The sequence below is a fragment of the Eriocheir sinensis genome, chromosome 66 (assembly GCF_024679095.1).
Source record: "Eriocheir sinensis breed Jianghai 21 chromosome 66, ASM2467909v1, whole genome shotgun sequence".
NCBI classification, from domain to species: domain Eukaryota; kingdom Metazoa; phylum Arthropoda; class Malacostraca; order Decapoda; family Varunidae; genus Eriocheir; species Eriocheir sinensis.
In genome coordinates this window covers 7,779,618-7,803,995 of record NC_066574.1, presented here as the reverse complement: position 1 = coordinate 7,803,995, position 24,378 = coordinate 7,779,618, and the positions used below count along the sequence as shown (strand labels likewise).

Genomic DNA, 24,378 nt, shown 5'->3' with positions numbered 1-24,378 from the left:
ACGATAGGAGAGAGAGAGAGAGAGAGAGAGAGAGAGAGAGAGAGAGAGAGAGAGAGAGAGAGAGAGAGAGAGAGAGAGAGAGAGAGAGAATCTTTGCCTCCCTGTTCTACGCAGTTCCCCGGCCACCTTGACGTTGTCCTTTCCGCCTCTCTCCGCATAATGAAGAGGGGAGGGAGGGGTGTCAGGCCAGGCCCCAACCTTCACAGTCACCCCGGTAAAGCATCGGACCATTCCCGCCTCCATCTGGCTCCGTGTCTTTGGAACTCATCACAGGCTTGTTGTCACACCACTAGAGGGTGAACTGAAGGGAAATCGAATATCACACTTGGGGTTTCGGATCCACGTCAATGATTTAGGATTAGTTTGTTGACTGATAAATGCGAGAGGAGGATGGGCGGGACTCAGCACCTTTGTGAGTTGTGGACAGCGTTGCCAAATTGTCGTACTCTGAGCAATGCGTTTATCCTTTTTAGGCTTGAAGACCGTCGTAACCACACAAACAACGATAGAAAATTAAAGTTATCGTTGAAACCGTTAAAGAGTGATAGTTTTCGCTCTCTTTTGCTAGAGTTATCGGTCAGAAACTAGGAAAATGCAATGCGCTGAGTACGATAATTTGGAAACGCTGGGGTGAGCTGGCCTGAAGCGAACTGGTGTGAATCTCGTTTGTACTGTACGGGAGAGGAATTCCACGGTGCATAAGAACAGGCCATTATGTCGACCACACCGCAGACATGATCCGGCGGACGTTGTCTTATTTGTTTGTGAAGTCAGTCATTCCAGCGCCGCGGTGTTCGCCACGCTGGCCGCACGTGCTGTAGGGGCGGCGAGGGAGCGCGGTGAAGTGTTTCGTAAGTACCAGTGAGAATCGGTGAGGTGCTGCAGGTGTTGTCAAGAGACGTTACGTAACACCTGTTGATGAAAACAAAGTATTGGCTCATTATTAACCGTCGCCTCTTGCTGCCCCTCAGGCCGGGGAGGGGGGGTGGGGGAGGAGGCACGGTGCGGGAAGCGCGACCCAATGCAAACAGCTGATGAGCGGCGGTTATCACGTCTGATAAAGTTGCCCACGCGGCGAGGACGCGGGGATGAGGCGTCACGTGATACCTGACTCAAGTGACTGTAGGAGCGGACGCACGCATTCAGCCGCACGCGCCCGCGCACACATACACAAACATACACAAAAAATCACATGCGCACACACACACACACACACACACACACCTTAAGAGACCTACTCCCACCCACCCTCCCTTCCCCCACAAGACCCACAAGACACCACAATATTCTAGTCCCGGTCAGTGCTCGGACGGACAAATATCGGCTAAGCGTGATACCGACACTTGCGAGGGGCATTAATTAATTAACACCTCCATGATCACATGACGTCTCCATCCCAACACACACACACACACACACACACACACACACACACACACACACACACACACACATCACCCTTCCCCACCTCCCCCATAACTCATCACATGAAACTCATTGTATTGTATTTTTTGTGTATTTTCAGCCTTATGGTTGCCAACAAGTGAATAAACCATTTATTATTATTAATATTATCTATAACATTAATACCCTAAGGGCTGAGGGTTTGTAAGTGAGATTTGAGGCACTTAAACCCATCGTAGTAACACCAAATTTTGACCTATTGCCGCGGATTTGGCCGAAGTTTATTCATTTTTTTTTGCACTTTGGGTCGTATTTTTAAAACATTTCGTCGCCCAAGTTCACATATTTGACATGGCTTCCGTAGGAGCTGTAGGCCTTTCCAGGGGTAGTTTTATGACCCTGGTGGTAGTATGACCCTTCTTCTGTGCCATGAACCTTAAAAAACACTCATGAAAAACAGATTGATCCCCTCTTTGACCTTTAGAAATAGTTGATGCGAGAAGCGATGGTGTCTTAAAATACAGCCCTTAAACCCATCGAAGCAACACCAAATTTTGACCTATCGCCGCGGATTTGGCCAAAGTTTATTAAGTTTTTTTTTGCACTTAATCCCATCGAGGCAACACCAAATTTTGACCTATCGCCGCGGATTTGGCTAAAGTTTATTCAGTTTTTTTTGCACTTAATCCCATCGAGGCAACACCAAATTTTGACCTATCGCCGCGGATTTGGCCGAAGTTTATTCAGTTTATGTTTGTTAAGCGATATAGCTCCTATTTAAAGTGAAAACGGTAATTTATTCTCCAATTTCGTGCGAGAGGGACGTTTTGCTGAGGGGGAGTATTGTAGCGGGCTTCACTACAAACCCAAACACGACGGGCGGGGCAGAATCCGTGCAATTCCGTGCAATTTGTACGGGTGCCCACTAGTTATTGTTATTATTATTATTATTATTATTATTATTATTATTATTATTATTATTATTATTATTATTATTATTATTATTACATAAAACATCACCACATTGTTCTGCCGCTTCTTATAAGTTAAAATAAAATCGAGTGGTCATTTTTCAGGTACCCTGCGGGCCTCTTCGCCAGCTCCCTCGCCGCCTGTACTGTTTGCATGTTACGGCGCATTCAGTGAACACAACCGTGCGGTGATTTCGTGCTGATGGGGCGTGGAGGGCTTGGCCGCGCCCCTCGTGCTGCCCCCCCGGCGTGGTCAGCGGGCGACGGAGGCTCCTGAAGGAAGCTCCCGCATATGCTGGTCGCGTTTGTCGTCCTGATCCATGAGTCGCCCGCTCCTCTTCCCTTTCCGAGGGCAAGCAGGACCTATTTCTCTTCATTGTTCAGCTGAGTAAATCCTTTGACCTGACACCTCTCTGGGAGCGCTGGGTGGACACTGTCGACCTGGTGTGGCTTGCATTTTTATTACGCTGGAATTCATATCAGGAGGCAATGGCGACGAAGACCTCGGATGATAAGCGTCTTAGAAGATTGTGTAATCGTTTATTTATTTTTTTTTTTTTACGTTAACACCTACAGCGCCGGTAGGCTTTCCTGAGGGGCCTGGATGGTAGTCGGCCCCAGCCCGTCATGGCGCAGGCAAGTGTTTATAGTGGCGCCATCTTCTCTTGGCTCATGCTGCCCCCGGAACTCGTTCTTGATTCACTTGGACGGTTTCCTCTAGAGTCCGGGTTGATGGGTGGTCTTCAAGACAGCATGTGGGTACTTTTAAGCCACTCGGCGGTGACTGAAAAATCCGAGGTGGTAGCGTGGGGATTCGAACCCGCGTCGTCCATCACGCGGTGAATGTGGGCCCAGCACGCTACCACTCAGCCACCGCCTACCCTACTTTATGGATGCTTAATCTCTACCGACCTGATGGTGTATGTTCAAATGCAACACTTGATATTCAGTTTAATTGCTTTTTAGCCTGTAATTGTAAATGGATACTTTCATTTCGAGGGTAGCCTACTGCCGCCCGTGATGGGACTCAGACATTCGTGGGGTCGTTGTCCTGAGTTGTGGCGCCAAGTGGGTACAGCTCCGCGTTAGGGCGACCGCACAGGAACACAGCACCCAAAAGCAAATAACTAAACAAATTAAACCAGCTGTCTGATTGTAGAGACTCCCTTTCTCCTCCTTGGATCAGGTTCCGGCCGGGGGCTCAGAGGTACTGTTAGTTAAGTGTTCCTTTAAGAAAACATCCAGAGTTACTGACGTTGGTCTTCAGACAGCATATACAGCTGTCGCATATAACAGCTACAAAAAGGCCATCAGGTGGGCGGGGTGAGGAATATAATAAGGAGGGGGCAGGATATTAGAGGTTGTAGGGAGTTGAGAAGTTGTGGTGGGGGGTTGGAGGGGATGGGTGGGGCCATGCATTTGGCACGGAAGGGAGGTGCAAGGCGACTGCTGTGTTTCACAGGCCCACATTATGTGTGACGAGGCCAGACGCCACACACCGCTCGCCGCAGTGACCAGCCACATTTCACGCCCCACAAGTCTGCTCCTCGACACTCAGAGCCGAACATAAGTCCACGATCCTGCCCGGCGACGTTCAGGTAAGGTGCCGAGCAACATAAACAATTCAACAGAACAGTAATGCGCCTTGAGGCACTCCGTCGAGGGCCACGTAGCCCCGGCTGGCTGAGGGGAAAGTTAAGGCTGTGGACCAGGCCTGAGAGTGTGTGCAGCCGCTGGGAAAACACGAACCTGGGGAAGCTGCTAATCAGTCTTTTTTTTTTTTCTCTTTTTTACATCTGGCCTATAGCGCCGGCAGGCTATTACATTGGGGCCTGATGGTCGGCCCGGGCCCGTCATGGCGCAGGCAATTGTTTATAGTGGCGCCATTATTACTGGCTCATGGTGCCCCCCGGAGATCATTCTTGATTTCACTTGCGCTGCACAGCTTCTTCTAGAGTTCGGGTTGCTGGGTGGTCTTCGGGACAGCATGTGGGTAGTCTTAGGCCACTCGGCGGTCAGGCGCAGCTATGCTCGGCTATGCCACAGCTTTGCCGTCATTTTTAAAGGTTATATTTTCTTCCATATATTTATAATTTTCCTTCCTTTTATGTTCGATGTAAAGCTACCTAATATTTATATAACTCAGTTTTCAAATAATACAAATAGCCTATAAAGATATGCACATCACGCCATTCTTGGACAAGGTGAATACATCCACTCAGTGCTCGAACAGCCTCGAGCTATACGTGTGGGCGAGGGAGCGGTAGAATCCGTATATGAAATTTGACAAGTGCATGTATGGCTTAATGTATACTCACGTCACCTCAAGACGGATAATTGCCCGCCGGCCAGGAGCTCACTGCACCTGCGAGCAATTATCCGTCTTGAGGTGACACGAGTATAGATTAAGCCAGCTGTCAAATTTCATATACGGATTCTGTCGCTGCTCCCACCACTCGCTCCCTGCCCTTGCACTTAGCGGACTTTTTTTGTTGCTTTCAGCCTCACCGTAGAGACGCCTCTTTGTAGGCCATTTTTTCCAAGGTGAATATTTTGACTTTCATTATCTGCATGTTTCTTGTTTTGTCCACGGAACTCACAAAATACTTGAGATGATAAATGGATACTTCCTATTACCTTAACGCTAACATTTTCCGCCACATTGCTGATATAATGAAGGCCGGTAATTCTCCCACAGAGTTATGTAAATCAATAGCCTGCAAGGATGATGGCATTCAGTAATAATAATAATAATAATAATAATAATAATAATAATAATAATAATAATAATAATAATAATAATAATAATAATAATAATAATAATAATAATAATAATAATAATAATAATAATAATAATAATAATAATAATAATAATAATAATAATAATAATAATAATAATAATAATAATAATAATAATAATAATAATAATAATGATAACACTGATATTAGTGATGATGGTGTTTATAATGACATACTCATTCTTATGAAGCTTCTACGTCTGCTTATGATAAGGCTGAAAAATATTTTGTTGATAAAGATGATGATGATGATGATGGTGGTGGCGATGATGATGATAGAGATGATGATAGTGATGTTGATGTAATGATGAGGATGGTGGCAAAGATGATGGCGAAGATAATGATGAACAAGACACAATCATCATTATAGCGCTACATTTACTGACTATGAAAGATTGTAACGATGAGATCTACACCATCACAATCATCATACATATTCAAGACGATTCTCATATCACCATCATCACCACCACCACCACCACCACCATACCATCGATAACTCTTATGGCCACGACAGATCCACCTTCCACTGCCCAAAATCACAGAGGCCGAGAGACAAACAAACAGGTAACTCAGAGGTATGACAAGGGGTGGAAGCATTTATACGTACGAGACAAGGAACACTGCCCCTCTCGCTTAGCTTATCACCCTCCCCACCAACAGCTGACGGAGTGGATGGGCGATAGGAAGTGAAAAAACACTATACACGGCAGACAAGCAGGGGCCACGCAGTGTTGCCATTCTAGACTGATTTAACGCCTTTTCCGTCCACAGGTTTAGCAGCCATGGCGACGGTTAAGTTCGCGGAGACGACGTCCCCGTACAATTGCGGGAAGCAGGTTGCCCACGTCACCGACTACAAGCATCAGGGGTAAGCAGGGCACTCTCATTACTTAAGTCTTGGTGTTGGTGCTTGGTGTTGTTATTGTTATTGTGACTTGTGCTTCAATGATCTCCTTCGTGGGATGATCTTTCTTCTTTCCCACTGGTCAGTCTGTCAGCGCTTGATGGGATGGATCTCTTAGTTTCCTGGTCTGTCTGTTACTCCTTCTGTGCTTCAATGATCTCCTTCGTGGGATGGTCTTTCTTCTTTCCCATTGGTCAGTCTGTCAGCGCTTTCCATCATCCAATTTCTCCACAATTTTGGTAGCCAGAGATGCTTTATGAAGGCATGGGTCGCAGATCCAATTAATTTTAGGTATATTCTTCTGCTCAATTCTAGACAAATGAGCACATTTCACTTGACACCATTTAGGACACAAACAGCATCCAATCCTCAACGTAACACAGATCCCTCACGCCCCTGGCTTTGCACTCTCCGCACGGCGCAAGACAACACACGTCCGCTCAGCTCCACGACTAACTCTTTTCTTCCGTCTGTTCGCCACTGCTAACGCCTGTCTTTTTCTCCCTTATCTATCCGTCACATCTCCTCTGTCTCTCTGCTTCTGCTCTATCTCTCTGTTTCTCCTGCTGTCTCTCTGTTTCTTCTGCTCATCTATCTGTTTCTTCTCTGTCTTTTTCTTCTGTCGCTCTTTTTTCTGCTGTCTCTGTTTCTCCTCTTTCCGATTATCTTTTCTGTTCCTCCTCTCCCCTCGCGCTAACAAGGCTGTGGTCGCAGGTACCTCATCGGCGCGGGTCTCACCACAGCCGTCAAGAAGTACAATAACCCCGTGCAGGAGGATCTCAAGGTGGTCAACGTGGCACTCTTCGCTCTCGGCCGCGCAGGTGAGATGTGGCGCGCGATGAACGTTATATACTTCCTTCTGCAGCTCGACACGATGTTACAGATTAGAGAATTGGAACTGGAAGAAGTGCGGTTGAAGGGGAGGGTGGAGGGTGGGTGGAGGGTTGGAAGGGAGGGAGAGTAGAAGGTTAGTGTTTGGGGTGGTGAGGGAAAGAGTGGGGGGATGGGTGGTGGGGCGGGGGAGTAGAAGGGAGGTGGAGATTAGGTGACGGTGTTGGTGGGGAGAGTGGAGGTCAGAAGGGGTAGGGGGGGATTGGGAGACGGGTGAAAGGGGGAGGTGATTGCGGGATTGAAGTAGAATAATTATAACTCTTAGGTAACACCACTGGTCATTTCGATGTGACAGACACGCACAGTCACACACACACACACACACACACACACACACACACACACACACACACAAAACAAACATACACAAAACGCGAACACATCAAAAACACATTAAAAAAAATCATCCGCATAAATTTTAATATGCTAGGAAAATAAAAAAAAATAAAAAATCACACCAATCTGAAAACAATACCATCATTTCTACCGAGGCTGCTAAATATGGGTAGTCAAGCAACACTGCGGCAGAAATTAAGAGGTTGAACAGTCTGCAGAGAGCCTTGCCTGACCGCCCTCCTGCAATCCCTCCCCAGGCTCCATCCACCTCAACAACATCATGAGCAGCCAGCGGACGAATCTCAAGTACATCGTGGAGCCCGACACGAAGAAGCTGCAGAAGGTCGGCGACGAGTGGCGGCTCTCCAAGGACCAGTTGCTGTCCCCCGAGCAGGACGAGATCGTCTTCAAGGACCCAAGGTTAGCGCTCTGTTTTTTTTTTTTTTTTTTTTTTACAGCAAAGGAGACAGCTCAAGGGCACAAAAAAGTAAACATTAATAAAAAAAAGCCCGCTACTCGCTGCTCCTATACCTCCTGTGTGCTACTGTATGCTACTGCTGAACGAGAGTCCTCTAATGATACAAAATTAGATTCCAAAATGACTCCAGGTGAGCTCTTTCATGCCTCCCGGTGAAAGATCCCGAACCGAAAGAAACTCTACGTAAATTTCACCCCGACCTCACGGACATAAAGTCTTAGGGCCGTATCACTAAAGATTTCAACACACAGGCACACAGATTTGACAAGGCTTTCGTAGGAGTTGTGGGCATTTCCAGGGGTAGTTTTGTGACCCTGGCGGTAGTGTGAGCCTTCTTCTGTACCACGAACCTAGAAAAACACACATTTAACAAGTCTTTCGTAGGAGTTGTGGGCATTTCCAGGGGTAGTTTTGTGACCCTGGTGGTAGTGTGAGCCTTCTTCTGTACCACGAACCTAGAAAAACACACATTTAACAAGTCTTTCGTAGGAGTTGTGGGCATTTCCAGGGGTAGTTTTGTGACCCTGGCGGTAGCGTAATCCTTCTTCTGTACCGTGAACCCTAAAGAAACACTCATTATAGCCCGACTGATCTCCTTTGCGGCCTATAGCGATGGTTAATGTGAGAGGCGGAAGCGTTTAACAATACCAAGCATCTTACCGTGCAAAGAAAGATCAAAGAAGCTTAATCTGCACTGGTTGAAAGGGAGTAGACTGCGTGGTGATTTGGCTCAAGTGCTTACTACTCCATTCTTTAAGGGTGCTCTGGTAGATGTAGACTAAAATGTACACTGAAATATCCGTATAAACTTCTGATGTTAAGAAAATAAAGGGATATAAGGTCCTTTAACGCAACGGTGCCAGATTGTCTTACTCAGCCTCTTATATTTACCGACTTCCGACACAAAAACTGTCTCGTGGACCCCAATTAGGAGATCCGCTTATGATTATCGTTAAAATAGTCAATTCCTGATGTTTCTCGGCAATAGTTAGGCGTCAGAAACCGGTAAATACTATGCTCTGAGTACGACAATCTGGCAACGGTGCTTTGACGGGGGGAGAAGCACGTACGGGACACGGTGGCTGATTGACTGAGTGGGGTATCGTCATGGCGCCCCAACTACCCAGGCTACGAGACACTGTGCTAAGGTCTAGTAACGCCTCCCCATAGCGTGCACGGCATCATCATCGCTACCCCCACCTTCATGCACAAGGGCCTGGTGATGCGCGGGCTCAAGGCGGGCAAGGCTGTGTTCTGTGAGAAGCCTGTTGCCGAGAACTTCGAGGACACTAAACTCTGCTATCAGCTTGCGGAACAGGTGGGTGGGTGGTGTGTCTCCTCTCATAGACCCTCGTTCTGTTTTCCTCCTGCTGTTTTCTTGTTCTTTTTCCTGTTCTTTTCTTGTTCTCTTCTTTTCTACATCCTGTTTTTCTTCCTGTTCTTGTTTTTCCAGTTTTTTTTCTTTTTGTTCTTGTTCTTCTTGACCTTGTTCTTGTTTTTTCCCTTCTCCCTCATTCATATTTTCTTAACCTTCATTATGTTTGTGATTCCTTATAATTATCTCCCATAGTAATCGTCTTTTCATTTCTCTCCTCTTATCCTTCCTCTTCCTCCTCCTCCTTCTCCTCCTTCTTTTCCTACTCTTCATCCTCATCCTCATCCTCCTTCTTCCTCACCAACTACTGTTCTTTCTGTCATCATTGTACGCTGATACCTCCTCTTCCTCTCTGTTCACCGCTTAACACTCGCCCCCCCCATCAGGTTGGTCGGCCCTTGCTCTGTGCCTTCAATCGCCGGTTCGACCCCAGCTTCTGCCACTTGCGGGAGGAGGTGCATAAGGGGACAGTGGGTCAGGTACATATGGTCAAGACGGTGGCCAGGGATTCGCCACTCCCTAGCATCGACTACCTCAAGATATCAGGTGTGTGTGTGTGTGTGTGTGTGTGTGTGTGTGTGTGTGTGTGTGTGTTTCTTTATTTTCTTTCGTCTTCTTTATCGTCTTGTTTTTCATGTTAGTTTTATATTTTTTTCTCCTAATTAATCTCCTCTTGTCCTCCTCCTCCTCCTCTTTGTTTCTTTATAATGATGTCTCTTAGAAATCACTCTTTGTTTTTATCTATTTTCTTCTTTTTCTTTCTCTGTTTATTATCTTCCTCCTTTCTCTTTCTTTTTTCTCTTTTCTTTTTCTTCTTTTCTCTATTCTTTTTTCTCTTTTTCATTTTTCTTTCTCTTTTTCATTTCTTCTTTTTTCTTTTCTTTTTTATCTTTTTCATTTTTCTTTCTCTTCTTCTTCTTCTTCTTCTTGTTTCTTCTTCTCGTCGTCGTCTTCCTCCTCCTCCTCCTCCTCCTCTAAGCAAACACAAAATCACCACTCACTCACAACCCTTCCCAGGCGGCATCTTCCACGACTGCGCAGTTCACGACATCGACCTTACGTGTTGGGTGTTGGGGGAATACCCGACGCACGTGTTCGCCTCCGCCACCACCTTCCTGCCCGAGGTGGCCGCCCTCAACGACCATGACACAGTGGCGTTCACCATGAAGTTCCCGTCGGGGGCTCTCTCCATGACGGACATCAGTCGCAACGCAGCCTACGGATATGACCAACGGCTGGAGGTAGCTCGCTGATGTTGTCTCTATAATCCTCTTCAGTAATACGGATTAAAAGTTTGGCACGTCGTGAAATATGTAGAGAAAGCGTTAACCCATCCGCTGCGATTGGTACTGTCTTGGCCTTCACTGGTAGCCTGGTAACATATAGTCCCAGGTCTTTCTCTGCCTCTGTGCTGGATATCTGAGTGTTTCCCATGTGGTGCTGGTGTGCTGGATATCCCCTCCCAAGATGCATGACTTTACATTTTTTTCATTGAATTGTAGCAGTCATTTTTTGTTCCATTCCTGCAGCTTGGTGATGTCTTCTGGTAGGAAATCCGTAGTCCAGGGGTTAAAGATTAAGAAAAGACGACTGGTTTAATATAATGATGTTAAGGAAATTTGCCCATCTCGTATAACAGTTGAGCTAAGCAAGGAATTACGAATGATCTTAGGCGATTGAGTCGGGTTATGGAGATGTCAGACCTATTTTATTTACCTTAGTTGTGATATACAGCAGGTTAAGACGGAGAGACGGGGAGCAACTAGGATCATGAATTAGGAAGAAGACAAAAGTTGAAGATATGAAAGTGACAAATAAGAATGGGAAGTGGACTTAGGCAGGTCAAATGTAGAACTGAAAAACGACCAAAACAGCGAAATGGCAAACCAGAGATTATTGAAGGCAAGGCACACAGAGAAGCAGGTGGGGGCATGAGATTAAAACCTTTGCCGGGGCTGGGTGGAGTATAACATCAGGCAGAGAGGTGAAGATCGTTGGGAAAAGTATATTTGTCATGACGTCTGGTAAAGATGGCTGACTGCGGATGCTTATGATGATGATGATGATGGTGATTGGTAATATCGAGTCTTAAGTGCCTTAGGGTTTGATTCTTTCCCATTGAGACACTCTTCCTTCAGGTATTTGGGCCCAAGGGCATGGTGTCAGCGGGCAACGAGCGGCCCTTCCCGATGACGACGTCCACGGCGCAGGGCGAGACGAGGCCGCCAGTCTACCATTCCTTCCCGTCCCGCTACCACCAAGGCTACATCAGGGAGCTCGACCACTTCTGCGACGTTATTCAGGGTGAGACGGGGCACTTGGAGGGTGAGAGGGGGCACTGAGAGGGTTAGACAAAACGCTTCTTTAGGGTGACACGAGGCGCTAAAAGGCTGAGATAGGGCGTTTCTTTATCAGGGTGAGACGGGGCACTTGGAGGGTGAGAGGGTTAGACAAGACGCTTCTTCAGGGTGAGACGAGGCGCTAAGAGGCTGAGATAGGGCGTTTCTTTATCAGGGTGAGACGGGGCACTTGGAGGGTGAGAGGGGGCACTGAGAGGGTTAGACAAGACGTTTCTTCAGGGTGAGACGAGGCGCTAAGAGGCTGAGACGGCGTTTCTTTATCAGGGTGAGACAGGGCACTTGGAGGGTGAGAGGGGGCACTGAGAGGGTTAGACAAGACGCTTCTTCAGGGTGAGACGAGGCGCTACGAGGCAGAGACGGCGTTTCTTTATCAGGGTGAGACGGGGCACTTGGAGGGTGAGAGGGGGCACTGAGAGGGTTAGACAAAACGCTTCTTCAGGGTGAGACGAGGCGCTAAGAGGCTGAGACGGCGTTTCTTTATCAGGGTGAGACGGGGCACTAAGAGTCTGAGACAGGGCGTTTCTTTATCAGGGTGAGACGGGGCACTAAGAGGCTGAGACAGGGTGTTTCTTTATCAGGGTGAGACGGGGCACTAAGAGGCTGAGACAGGGTGTTTCTTTATCAGGGTGAGACGGGGCGACACGACACGATGCACCACACACACGAGGTCGAGTCGTCTTCTCCTTTTGACCTGTAACGCTTTGTATCGCTTCTTAGGTCCTCCTCCTCCTCTCGTTCCTCCCTTTTTCTTATTCACACACTTTCCTTTTCAGTGTTACGTTATTTTCTAACCTGAAAGTCACTTATCTTCACTTATTCAGACATTTGAGCCCTTTTTTCCCAGCACTGCGCGAGGAACACTTTTGTCGCAGCACATTCTCACAGCACCTCAGACTAAGCGTTCACACCCCGTAGAGTCGGCCCGGATTGTCAATATCTCGAATTCCCCATTGCCGGATTATCGTACTCAGAGCATCGTATTTACCGGTTTCTGAGCTACAACAATTGTCAAGAAACACCAATAATTAACCATTTTATCGATAATTTTACATGAAGCCAGTTTTGGGGGTGAAGGGAACAGTTTTTAGGTCGAAAATCGGCAAACATAAGAGGAGGAGTACGACAATCTGGAAACGATGGTTTCGATTTTTCGGTTGCGTTGGTGTGCCTGGAACTCTTACATCATCAAGCTGTTTGTACTTTTAAAAAATATAAAACGTAGAGATCTGTAATACTGGATTTTATTTTTTATCATAATCCACGCATCTGCCAGCCGCTTCCCATTCTGCACCATGTTAATTCTAGCCCCGCCCCGCCCCGCCCCGCCGCGCCCCGAGCCATGGTAACCCCACCCCGCTCTGTCTCCGCAGGCCTGGACGACCTCAGCGTAAACGGCGACAACACGCTCAGGGTGTCCACCATCGCCTCGACGCTCGAAAAGTCCGTGGTCTCGGGCAAGATGGAGCGGGTGGTGTACTGAGGCGCCGCGCACCGCCGAGGGAAGCTTACGAGTGGCAGTGATGAGCCTTCGGTCAACTGTGACGAGAATAATCGCAATAGCCTGACTTGTTTGCAAGAAATGTGAAAATAAAAGATAAAAATAAATAAGTGAAGAAGATTGTTTTCTTTCTGAACCAAACAGGCGCGGCTAGACGACGTGAATTTCCGGTGCGAGGCGGCGGGTGAAGACGACGCCGGCCTGGGAATGAATGGTGAGAGTGTGAGGGAGTGAGGGAGGGAGGGAGGAGGATCCTGAGGCTGGAGGGAGGCTTCCCCAGGAGGGCGGGGGGGACTGCGCCACGGTGGGCGCGGGTCAGCCTCAGCCCTCAACGTCTGGCTGGCGGGCGGCGGCCTCAGCACAACAGTGTGTCGCACGAGGTGGTGGAGGAAGGGTGTGGCGGCCGAGGCTCCGCGAGGCATGACTGGCGCACGCTGGCCACATGCAACACGTGCTTGCGGCTCGTGCCCACACGCGGCCCGGCATGTCCCCGAGGCTTGACGCTGACTGTTGTCGCTCGTAGCACATTCTTAAGCGTCCGGGCTGGTGGAAGGGATATTCAACGAACAGGTTTGTCTGTGAAGAGTCTCCCCGGGCGCCATGAGGCCGCGTCGGGCGCTGCGACTCGCCGCCCTCACTGCCGCCGTGACCACCCTCGCCGCCTTCGTGCTGCTCAACAGCAGCGTCCATGGCGGCGTCAGGAAGCGGAGGAGGGTGAGTAGCCAGAGGGGAAGGAGTGAGTAGCCTTGGTGTGGGGAGTGTGGTCCGATGTGACACTGAGTGTTGACCTGAGTGAGGGTTCCGCGGGGGCCATCAGCTGAGCTTGGCGATGGCAGCTGCCGGGGAGCCCAGGACAGGCGGCGCCTCTCCCGAAGTGCTCATTTTATGGCGTCTGGCTCTTGAACCCCGTAATGGGCCCGGACGGGATACTGTTTGTTGCGGCGGAGTGTAGTGCCCAAGTTGCCCCCCCCCCCTCCCCCCCCTCTCCCCTCCCCCCCCTCCCCCCAGGACCGGGTGAAGACTTACTTGGACCTCGTGGTGCTCAAAGAGAGTCATGGGGCACAGTTCGATTGCATGTCCACCACCGTGAAGCACTGTGTTTGGCGTGGCAAAGTAAAATGTCCACGCTGCCCGCCCACCGCACGGCCTCTCGACTCGGGCCGCGATGGAAATAGATATGCGTGGCGGCGGGGGGCGGGAGGGGGTGAAAGTGGGGGTTCGGGGACGTGAAAGCGGGCGATATTTGATTAAGCCAGTGAAAGGGGTGAACCCGCGACCCCGGATCCTCGCCACTTCATCCTGAGCCATAAAATCCATTACCTCAGTGTGACACATGGTTGTCCGCACACACACACACACACACACACACACACACACACACACAGAGAGAGAGAGAGAGAGAGAGAGAGAGAGAATATATACACCTATGCTGATAAATCCCTCGTGACAGTAATACACAACTTGACCGCAAAATATGACCCTGAAGAGGCGCCTGACAAGATACAGGTTTTTCAAATATATATGAATGTAATTTTGACGTCCTTGATAATATGATTTCATGGCTCATTAACTATGCAATTAATAGAAGGGGGGCGTGTCATCCAAGAATCCATAATTTGGGCTGCGTTAAAGGGGCTATTACACTGGGGAAATTTTCCGTGGATCTTCAGTCAAACCACGATATCCGCTGGCGTGGTTCTCATATTTGCGTGGTTTGCTGACGTGTCCACGATCTTCCAAAGCTACGGTAGATTTCACTAAAGGACGACGGTATTACTCACCATCATCATCATCAGCAATAACAACAAACAATTGAGAACCACGTTAGCGGAAATCGTGGTTTGACTGAAGATCCACGGAAAACATGCCCAGTGTAATAGCCCCTATATAGTACCTACGTTCCTTATGTTTATTTATTTTTTTATATAGTCGACGCACACTGACGCAAAGTTCATATTCAGACGCACTACCTGCACGAAACACCTTGCTATCTCACTTATGGCAGACGGAACCTTGAACACTGGCGACTAAAACTAGAAGACGCCAACGAACGCACAGGGAGACCGTCAGGTGGTTAGAAGATAACAGATCGGTATCCAGAGGTGTCGGGACCCAGAAGACGAACAGAGGAATGGCCATAACAGCACAGGCGTAAACATCTGACAGGACAAACACTAACAAGGAGGGCAACAGATATACAAGAGGGTCCAAAAGGGTACATCATTATTTCTTCGCCTTCATTATTTTTCCAGTATCTTCTTTTTGCATATAGTTCTGCTAATGGGAAGGAAAGGGAAGGGGAGGGAGGAGACTTGGATGAAGGGGAAGGAGAGAGAGAGAGAGAGAAGCGGGAAGACACGAATAACCTTGATCTCTACACTGGGTCATGGTTTTTGGGGTAAGTCAGACCAGTCACAGCGGGGAGAGCAGAAATGACGCAGCTTTGTCAGTGAGATGGAGAGAGAGAGGGCGCTAGTGTGTGGTGGGGGGGTGGGGGTAAAGGGGGAGGAGTGAGAGAGCTGGGGGAGGGGACAGAGCTGGGGGAAGGAATGGGAGGGGGGTGGAGTAAGCTGGGGATGGGAGTGAGTTGGGGGAAGGAATGTGAGGGGAGTGGAGGAAGCGGGTGAGGGGACAGAGCTTGGGGAAGGAATGGGAGGGGGGTGGAGTAAGCTGGGGATGGGAGTGAGTTGGGGGAAGGAATGTGAGGGGAGTGGAGGGAGATGGGGAGGAGAGAGCTTGGGGAGGAATGGGAAGGCGGAGGAAGGAGCTGGGGAGGGGATTGGAGGGAGCTGGGGAGGGGAGCGAGCCGGTGGAAAGGGGCATAGCAGGGACAGTATTAATGGTCTTGTCTCCACCCCACGTAATGACAGTGTTACCAGATGCACCAAACCAGGGCGGGGCAGATCAAACACGGGCACACGAGGCCTATCTACATACACGGACAGGGAATTCCATGTAACGGGGATGAGTACCGAGGCCGCGCGCAGCTACAGCGTACGCCCCTCACTTTTAAATTTCTTACACTAGACTAGGAATGACGTATAGACTTCATGGAGAAATGTTTTTATTATTTCAAGGGAAGGCTGAGGATGTTGAAGGAAAAAATGTAAGAGGAGAAGGATGTTTGATGTGAAAAAGAGAGAATAGACTTGAAATGACGTAAGGACTTTATGGAGAAATGGTTTTATCTCAAGGGAAGGCTGAGGATGTTGACGAAGGGAAAAAAAATGTAAGAGGAGAAGGATGTATGATGTGAAAAAGAGAGAATAGACTTGAAATGACGTAAGGACTTTATGGAGAAATGGTTTTATCTCAAGGGAAGGCTGAGGATGTTGAAGGAAAATAAAATGTAAGAGGAGAAGGATGTTTGATGTGAAAAAAAGAGAGTATTTCTTTGGCGGGTAAGAAAGTATAATGCTTGAAATGACGAATGGATTTTATGGAGAAATGGTTTTATCTCAAGGGAAGGCTGAGGATGTTGAAGGAAAATAAAATGTAAGAGGAGAAGGATGTTTGATGTGAAAAAAAAGAGAGTATTTCTTTGGCGGGTAGCAAAGTATAATGCTGTAAATGACGTATGGACTAAAGGATTGCTGGGAATCTTGAACGCTGCTGAAGTGAAAAAATGCAAGAGGAGAAGCCAATTTAAGTTTAATGCTAAAAAAATAGTGAAAATCAGCTCTGTGGGCAAAAGCGCGTAATATCTTTAATAACATCCGGACTCTACGAAGAAATACTGGCAATGTTGGAATGCTGACGAAAAAAAAAAAAAGGAAGATGACAGGCTTATGTTCGACGTGAATGAAACAAAAACAAAAACGTGAAAATCAGCTTGGTGGATAAAAAAAAAAAAAAAAATACGATGACTCTTCCAGGGATGTTATTTTGAAAGGAAGGTTTAGAATCACGAATGCTAATGGAGAGAGACGTAATTGAAGACAAGGTTACGTTTGAGGCTAAATAACAGTGATCGTGAGAACCTAATACAAGCCTGGTACACTTAATGCCATGGAGCAGCAACGGGCCAAGGATGAGTTATAGGCTCGTAGAAGGATACCATTAACGAGGTCGAGAATGATGAATGTATAGGGGAGGATGATGTACACGTAGGGCTAATGTTCGATACAGAAACCAGAAGACAAGAACATTAGCGTTGAGAGTATATGCTTAACAATATAACTCTCAGAAGACAAGAACATTAGCGTTGGGAGTATATGCGTAACAATATAACTCTCAGAAGACAAGAACATTAGCGTTGAGAGTATATGCTTAACAATATAACTCTCAGAAGACAAGAACATTAGCGTTGAGAGTATATGCGTAACAATTTAACTCTTTACCTGACCTGACCCACATACACATCTTAATCTTAGCAGCTTAACGGTAAAATAATAACGATGTGTGGTCATACTTTTCGGAATCACTTTTTTTTTATGTTCTCTTAATAGGAACGATTCTTCTACAGGTTTTCTTTCTTTCCACAAGGATAAACAAGGATACAGGTGAACTATAAGAGGCCAGGCAGCTATTATACACAATGGCTGCTAAAAACAAGTCATTCTTTTTTTTTTTTACAGCAAAGGAGACAGCACAAGGGCATTAAAAAGTACACAACAATAAAAAAAAAAGCCCGCTACTCGCTGCTCCTGTAAAGAATCCGGAGAGGTGGCCGAAAGAGCAGTCAGTCACGTGAGAAGAGGTGTCCTGATACCTTCCTGGCTCTCCACCCACAAATTTACATAACCTCCATTTTAAATATTCAGTCTTATTTGCATTTGCTACATACGCACCCGCTTGATTTGTTTACCTCACCCACAAGGCAGAGAATATCAAAGCAAAACCACACAACTTCTGGAACATAAGAGAAAGGAAACCAAAACTGGAATTAGTGTGAAAACTTCGACTAGAGATGAGTCAAAGTGTAAGTTGGTTAAGTGGAATAATGGGGTAGATAAGATTGTAAAGGAAAGTGATAAGGTAGGCCAGTAATAAGTGAAAGTGAAGAGGGATGCATCAGGTAGTGGGAGGTGGGCGTTGCAAAAGCCAGCCCCGAAAATATGAACATCGGAGGACTCTATTTTTAAACCGATCTGTGTCTATCTTCCTGAACTCGAACCGATCACGTGTATATAACCATTGATACAGGTCATTACATCCTTTATTAATATCATCTTTGCTAGCTGCATTTACCCAACAACAAAATTACCAGGCAGTCAACGCCCTTTCCGAAAACTGAACAGCGAGCTACTTTAAATGCTTCTGTGTATGATAAATTTTAAAGGCCCGAGTAATTACTGTCATTCTCTGGTCGGACTGTCTGCTTTGCCTTAAAAACAACACACACACAAACAAACCAAAAACGTATTGATCAAGGAAGGAAGTCTCGTATCTGTTGTGTTCTTCCTAATGATAAGATTCAAAGACCTAGATCATTTTCGTCATTCTCTGGTCGGATTGTCTGCTTTGCCTTCAACACAGCACACAAACAAACAAAAGCGTATTGATCAAGGAAGGAAGTCTCGTATCTGTTGTGTTCTTCCTAATGATAAGATTCAAAGACCTAGATCATTTTCGTCATTCTCTGGTCGGATTGTCTGCTTTGCCTTCAACACAACACACAAACAAACAAAAGCGTATTGATCAAGGAAGGAAGTCTCGTATCTGCTGTGTTCTTCCTGATGATAAGATTCAAAGACCTAGATCATTTTCGTCATTCAGTGGTCGGATTGTCTGCTTTGCCTTCAACACAGCACACAAACAAACAAAAGCGTATTGATCAAGGAAGGAAGTCTCGTATCTGTTGTGTTCTTCCTAATGATAAGATTCAAAGACCTAGATCATTTTCGTCATTCTCTGGTCGATGTGTCTGCGCCGCCATCAGAAACAACTCACAAACAAAGCAAAACGTATTGATCAAGGAAGGGGTTCGCTCGTTTGATGTGTTTCCGCGTACAACTCCTCATTGGCTCTCAACCCTGAAGTGGGCAAACCGTATTGCAGTGAACATTAAGCCTCCATTCGGCCTGCTTCCTGTTTCCCCTAATGAGGCCGGCCGGTGCGGTGTTTTGCGGCGGGAAGAAGAAAAACATTTGCAACATCGAAGGCAATAATATCTCTCTCTATCTCGCTCTTTCTCTCTGTGTGTTTGTATCTGTGTCTGTGTTTGTGTTTCTGTTTCCGTGTCTGTCGCTATCCCTATCTCTTTCTGCCTGTCTCTACCTCAATTACTGTCTGTTCATACCTCAGTCTGTCTGTCTATACCTTCATATGTCTGTCTGTCTCTACCTTAATCTGTCTGTCTATTTCTATCTTAATGTCTTTTTTTCACTATATCTTGTTCTTCCTCTCTGTGTCTATCTGTCTGTCTACATGTTTTTCTTGTTCCTGTTTTAGTCTGTCTGTCTGTCTGTCTGTCTGTCTCTCTCTCTCTCATTCTCTCTCGGGGGGTAAAAAACATGTATGCTAATGAGACTATGAGATTAACATTCAAGGTCCCAAGAAATCATCAGGCTGCTTAATGACCGGCAATTAGATGTCTGTCGGGCGAGCAGCGTTTGTGGAGAGCGTTGTTTGTTGTGTTATCTGAGGATCGTTGTCTAATTTTACTACCGCTGAAAAAAAGGCTTCGCGGCGTCGTAAATCATATCCCCAACAACTCGAGTTTGTTTTCCTCGGTAATTTGTTTTCAGTTCGTGGCATCAGTGAGGTGTTGGGTGATGCTAATCGCGGTGGCAACTTAGAAGCAGAAGAAGAAGAAGAAGAAAAAGTGGGAGGAGTAAATGGAAACATGGAAAGTCAGGCAACAGGAAGTCTATAAGCTCCTGACGAGGTTGCCCGCTCTATAGTCGGTTCCACGAGAGATTCCACGGAGATTTTCCTTCAGGGGTGGACTTGCGGACTTGGTATCCTCGCATGGGTGATGGCACTCCGCGCTCATTGGCGAATTCTTAACTTGTTCTGATGCGCATAAAATTGACTTTGTATTCCTGCCAAAACGGTTTGTGAGCTGTAAGGTAACACATTGCACCGATAAAAACTAATGCAATAATATCTTTATTGATAAGTATGTGCCCTTTGAACTATTATAGATTAATCTGAAACGACATTCACAACAAAACTAAGTCAGAACTGCACGTAAACGGACAATGTCCAGCGACTGAAGCGACTGTTGAGGCTAGACTTTTTTCACAACTTTTAACTACAACAAAGGGCCAGGCTACAGTCTAATTAACTCATTTATTGTAGGATTTCTTGGTACATTTTTAGGCCTGGCTCAGTCATAATGTGTAGTGATGCCACGGAGTCATGACGGAAACATTGGCCAAGGCAAGAACCTTCTCTTTTCTTGCATCGTCCTGTCATTATTCCTGAAAAATGTTTATAGTATTTGTGGGTAATAAACTAATAAAGAGCCATAAGGAAGACCGATTATAAGAATAACTACATTTACATGCCAATAGTGTTGATTTCAAGAGGTAGCAGAGAGCGAGAGGTAGTAGGCGACGTCAAGGCACACGAAATCGCCGCAGCTTGGATCTAGTAAATAACAGGCAATGAGCGGCGCGGAAACCGTCACTCAAGCAATGACGCCAAGTCCGCGAGTCCACCCCTGAAGGAAAATCTCCGCCAGCTCTCGCGGAACCGATTATAGTGATATGTTCTGCTCAACAGTCGCTTCGTGCCTGCACAACAGATCTATGAACACTTCGGTGCATGTGTTCAGTTTGTTCCTGTTGCAACGAGGTAGCAGTCGATGCGATTTTCAAAAGAGATATTCCCTTTTTTTTATTTTTTATTGCCCTTGGATCTCTGTGGTCGTCACGGTGGGACACCATTCACTCACCTGGAGTTCACAGTCACTGCCGTCCTCTCCACTTCCACGAGCTAATTCCTGAAGCTGTTTCAGGCGCCGTCGACTGTACTGACGTTGGGGTGGTTTATTTGGTCCCAAGTAGGAGAGGGGAGCAGTTCACGGGCTGGGTTGAAGTTAGCCTTGCTGTAAAATAGTAAAAATAACAAGTGATACTACTATTACTATTACTACTACTACTACTACTACTACTACTAAAATGATCATAAAGTTTGACCTGGAAAACACCTACTCTGAAAGAACATTAACAAGCATAACAAGCTTTCAAAACTCATATATACATGTAGGAAGAGGAAGAGGGAAAACACGAAGAAAATAAAAGGGAGAAAAAAGAAGAAAGAAAATAGGAACAAACACTCGCGTCGAGGTAACCAATAGGCTCTAACACGACACCTGACAGCGGAGGTGAAGTAATTAATGGCCTGAAGCTCAAATGGAGAGGTTTCAAGTCTCGCTGCCCCGTGCCTGTGAGTGCGTGTGTGTGTGTGCGTGGGCAAGGGGAGGAAAGGCGGCGACGGTGATGGCGGTGGCGGCGGCGACGGTGGGGGCGGGGTGGAGTGACCGGCTCAAAGTGTAAACAAGCCCATCTCGTCTCCGCCCAAGCAACACTTCTTGAGCGAGGGAGTGTGAGGCGCTGGCAACAACACGCATCACCTGTGTTGTTACCTGGGAGACGCGGGCGCACTAACACACACTAACACACACTACCAGAAGGAAGTGTATCATAGAAAATCAGACCACACAGACCCCATGGTTTTTCTATCTATCTATCTATCTATCAAACAGTGTGAGGCGCAGGCAACAACACGCGTCACCTGTGTCATTGTTACCTGGGAGATTCAGTTGCAGGGCGAAAAGAAGTCACTAATAATAAAAAAATTTACATCTCGTTATCTCGCTTCAATGCCTGTTGTTGTTTTAGCGTCAGCGTCAGCATAAGAGATCAGAAAGCATCACGTATTACAGTGATATGGTTCGCTTAGTGTAGCGCGTTATTATAGCAGCGTGTTCGTAACGGGAAATCACTCTTAATAATCATCTTTATCAGAGTAACAGAGCATCGTAGTGGCGTCACATTCAACCAAATCATAAACAGAGGAACAGAGAGAAAGAATTGCGTGGTCTTAGTCAGTATATATTCGATACGAGAAATCACTTCAACATAAACAGGATCAGGAGAGTGTCAGAGAAATAGCACTGCATCTTGTTAGTTTGCTTATACGTATCGAGAAACCTCTGACGACCAAATCATAAACAGAGGAGCAGAGAGAAAGAATTGCGTGGTCTTAGTCAGTATATATTAAGTACGAGAAATCACTCCAACATAAACAGGATCAGGAGAGTGTCAGAGAAAAAGCACTGCGTCTTGTTAGTTTGTTTATACGTATCGAGAAACCTCTGACGACCAAATCATAAACAGAGGAACAGAGAGAAAGAATTGCCTGGTCTTAGTCAGTTTATATTAGGTACGAGAAATCACTCCAACATATACGAAGAGAAGGCATTGTGTCGTGTTATAGTTTATTTACAACGAAAACCCACTCAATACAGCATAAACTAAGTAAAAGAGAGAAAACACTGCGCCTTTTGTTAGTCATTTTAAATTCGGTGCGAGAAATCATTCCAACATAAGCAAATTCAGCTGAGTAACATAAAACATTGCATCCTCGTTTTAGTTTGTTTATTCATAACGAGGAATCACTAACAACCTAAACAGGGTAACAGAACTGCGTCGTATTCGTCAGCTGTCTCCTGGTATGGGGAATCACGCACCTTCATCTCACATTATAAGCAGAGCAAGACGACGGGGAGTGTAGCGTATCCCCTTACACTCAACGTAGCCGCTAGTTATGTATGTTGATGTATGCACACAGCAGAGGGTGTTATCTCACTTACACCCATCTCAGTCATCATCATTGTAGCAGACAAGAGATTCGTGTCAAGAGATTCGTGTCAAGAGATTCGTGTCAAGTTGCAGTCCGCTTCCTCGTGACATGTGTAAGCAAATGGATATATGTTAAATGGATAGCTGTTATCTCGTTTTTTTTTTTTCTTCTGAGGTGTGGAGTCGTATGTAAAAAAATCGACTCCGAGTCCGACTTCACGAAATTTTAACCCGGTAGCTGCGGGGATCATGTTTCTTAATGGTCCCTCCCTCTAAGCGAAAAAAATGAGAAAAAATCATCACCATTTCATAATATATATCAACGCATTTGTGATCAGTTTATGAATCATCTGTTTTTTGGGGGTTATATCGTGGCAAAAATTTGGCCCGTCGCTGCTACACGGTAAAGCTACAAATTTGGCCCGTCGCTGCTACACGGTAAAGCTACAAATTTGGCCCGTCGCTGCTACACGGTAAAGCCACAAATTTGGCCCGTCGCTGCTACACGGTAAAGCCACAAATTTGGCCCGTAGCTGCTACACGGTAAAGCTACAAATTTGGCCCGTCGCTGCTACACGGTAAAGCTACAAATTTGGCCCGTCGCTGCTACACGGTAAAGCCACAAATTTGGCCCGTCGCTGCTACACGGTAAAGCTACAAATTTGGCCCGTCGCTGCTACACGGTAAAGCCACAAATTTGGCCCGTCGCTGCTACACGGTAAAGCCACAAATTTGGCCCGTCGCTGCTACACGGTAAAGCTACAAATTTGGCCCGTCGCTGCTACCGGGTTAAGGATGCGACCCCGACTATTTATCGTCACTATCAGAGGGCCGTAATATGATAGACAAGGGAACATTGCGTATTATTCTGGTACGGTTATTTAATCCGTAACAAACGTAAGCGGGGATGTATGTTATGTATTTCGATTGCACACTGTATTTTTAGCGTCACCAGCAGACAGCCATCCTTCTTCTTCTTCTTCTTCTTCTCCCTCTTCTTCTTCTTTTTCTTCTTCTTCTTCTTCTGTGATAATATTCGTTACACCCTCCTCTTTATACTCCTCCTTCTTATCATCATCCTCATCCTCATCATCCTTATCACCATCATCATCATCATCGCCTTCATCACCGTCATCATCGCCTTCGCCACCATCATCATCGCCATTATGATAAAGAAGCCTTACGTGTTATTGGGTCACTGTTCCTTGAGTCGTAACCAACGTAGGCGCGAATGTACTTACGTTATCTATCTCGGCCGCGCACTGTCTATTTTTAGCGCCACCAGCAGACAGCCAGGAGCCATATACCTAAACATTTCGGCGCCCTACACAGCACACGCATTTGACAAGGCTTTCGTAGGCGTTCCCGGCGACCCTGGTGGTAGTTTGACCCTTCCTCTGTACCGTGAACCTAAAGAAACACACATTTGACAAGGCTTTCGTAGGCGTTCTCGGCGACCCTGGTGGTAGTTTGACCCTTCCTCTGTATCGTGAACCTAAAGAAACACATATTTGACAAGCCTTTCGTAAGAGTTGTGGGCATTTCCAGGAGTAGTTTTATGATCCTGGTGGTAGTTTGACCCTTCCTCTGTACCGTGAACCTAAA

At 46.6% G+C, this 24,378-nt stretch overlaps 2 protein-coding genes and 1 long non-coding RNA gene across 3 annotated transcripts in view; 1 reads left to right on the top strand and 2 right to left on the bottom strand.

The window, feature by feature from the left end:
* LOC126987820 (inositol oxygenase-like) overlaps nucleotides 1-5,681 on the bottom strand; it is a 35,370-nt gene extending 29,689 nt beyond the window's left edge. Inside the window, exon 1 of the mRNA XM_050845218.1 lies at nucleotides 5,664-5,681. Coding sequence (XP_050701175.1) covers nucleotides 5,664-5,666 — 3 coding nt within the window. The 5' untranslated portion in view covers nucleotides 5,667-5,681. The remainder of the gene's footprint in view (nucleotides 1-5,663) is intronic.
* Nucleotides 1,928-3,684, bottom strand: LOC126987825 (uncharacterized). The gene is made up of 2 exons (XR_007741234.1): nucleotides 2,042-3,684; nucleotides 1,928-1,963 (listed from the first exon to the last, which is right to left on the bottom strand). It is a non-coding gene; the product is annotated as an uncharacterized LOC126987825 (long non-coding RNA).
* On the top strand, nucleotides 3,819-13,138 carry LOC126987819 (inositol 2-dehydrogenase-like). Its single transcript, XM_050845216.1, has 9 exons — nucleotides 3,819-3,973; nucleotides 5,948-6,044; nucleotides 6,795-6,901; nucleotides 7,565-7,727; nucleotides 8,956-9,103; nucleotides 9,547-9,706; nucleotides 10,178-10,401; nucleotides 11,299-11,464; nucleotides 12,891-13,138. Exons 2-9 carry the CDS (start codon nucleotides 5,959-5,961, stop codon nucleotides 12,998-13,000), a joined length of 1,164 nt encoding a protein of 387 aa, XP_050701173.1. The 5' UTR covers nucleotides 3,819-3,973; nucleotides 5,948-5,958; the 3' UTR covers nucleotides 13,001-13,138.
* Nucleotides 13,139-24,378: the final 11,240 nt, after the last annotated feature.

What these genes read in the sequence shown, in the direction of transcription:
- LOC126987819 (XM_050845216.1), top strand. Translation starts at nt 5,959, where the DNA reads ATGGCGACGGTTAAGTTCGCGGAGACGACGTCCCCGTACAATTGCGGG. An exon ending in CTTCGCTCTCGGCCGCGCAG is followed by an intron (nt 6,902 to 7,564) that starts GTGAGATGTGGC and finishes ATCCCTCCCCAG; the next exon opens with GCTCCATCCACCTCAACAAC. An exon ending in CGACTACCTCAAGATATCAG is followed by an intron (nt 9,707 to 10,177) that starts GTGTGTGTGTGT and finishes AACCCTTCCCAG; the next exon opens with GCGGCATCTTCCACGACTGC.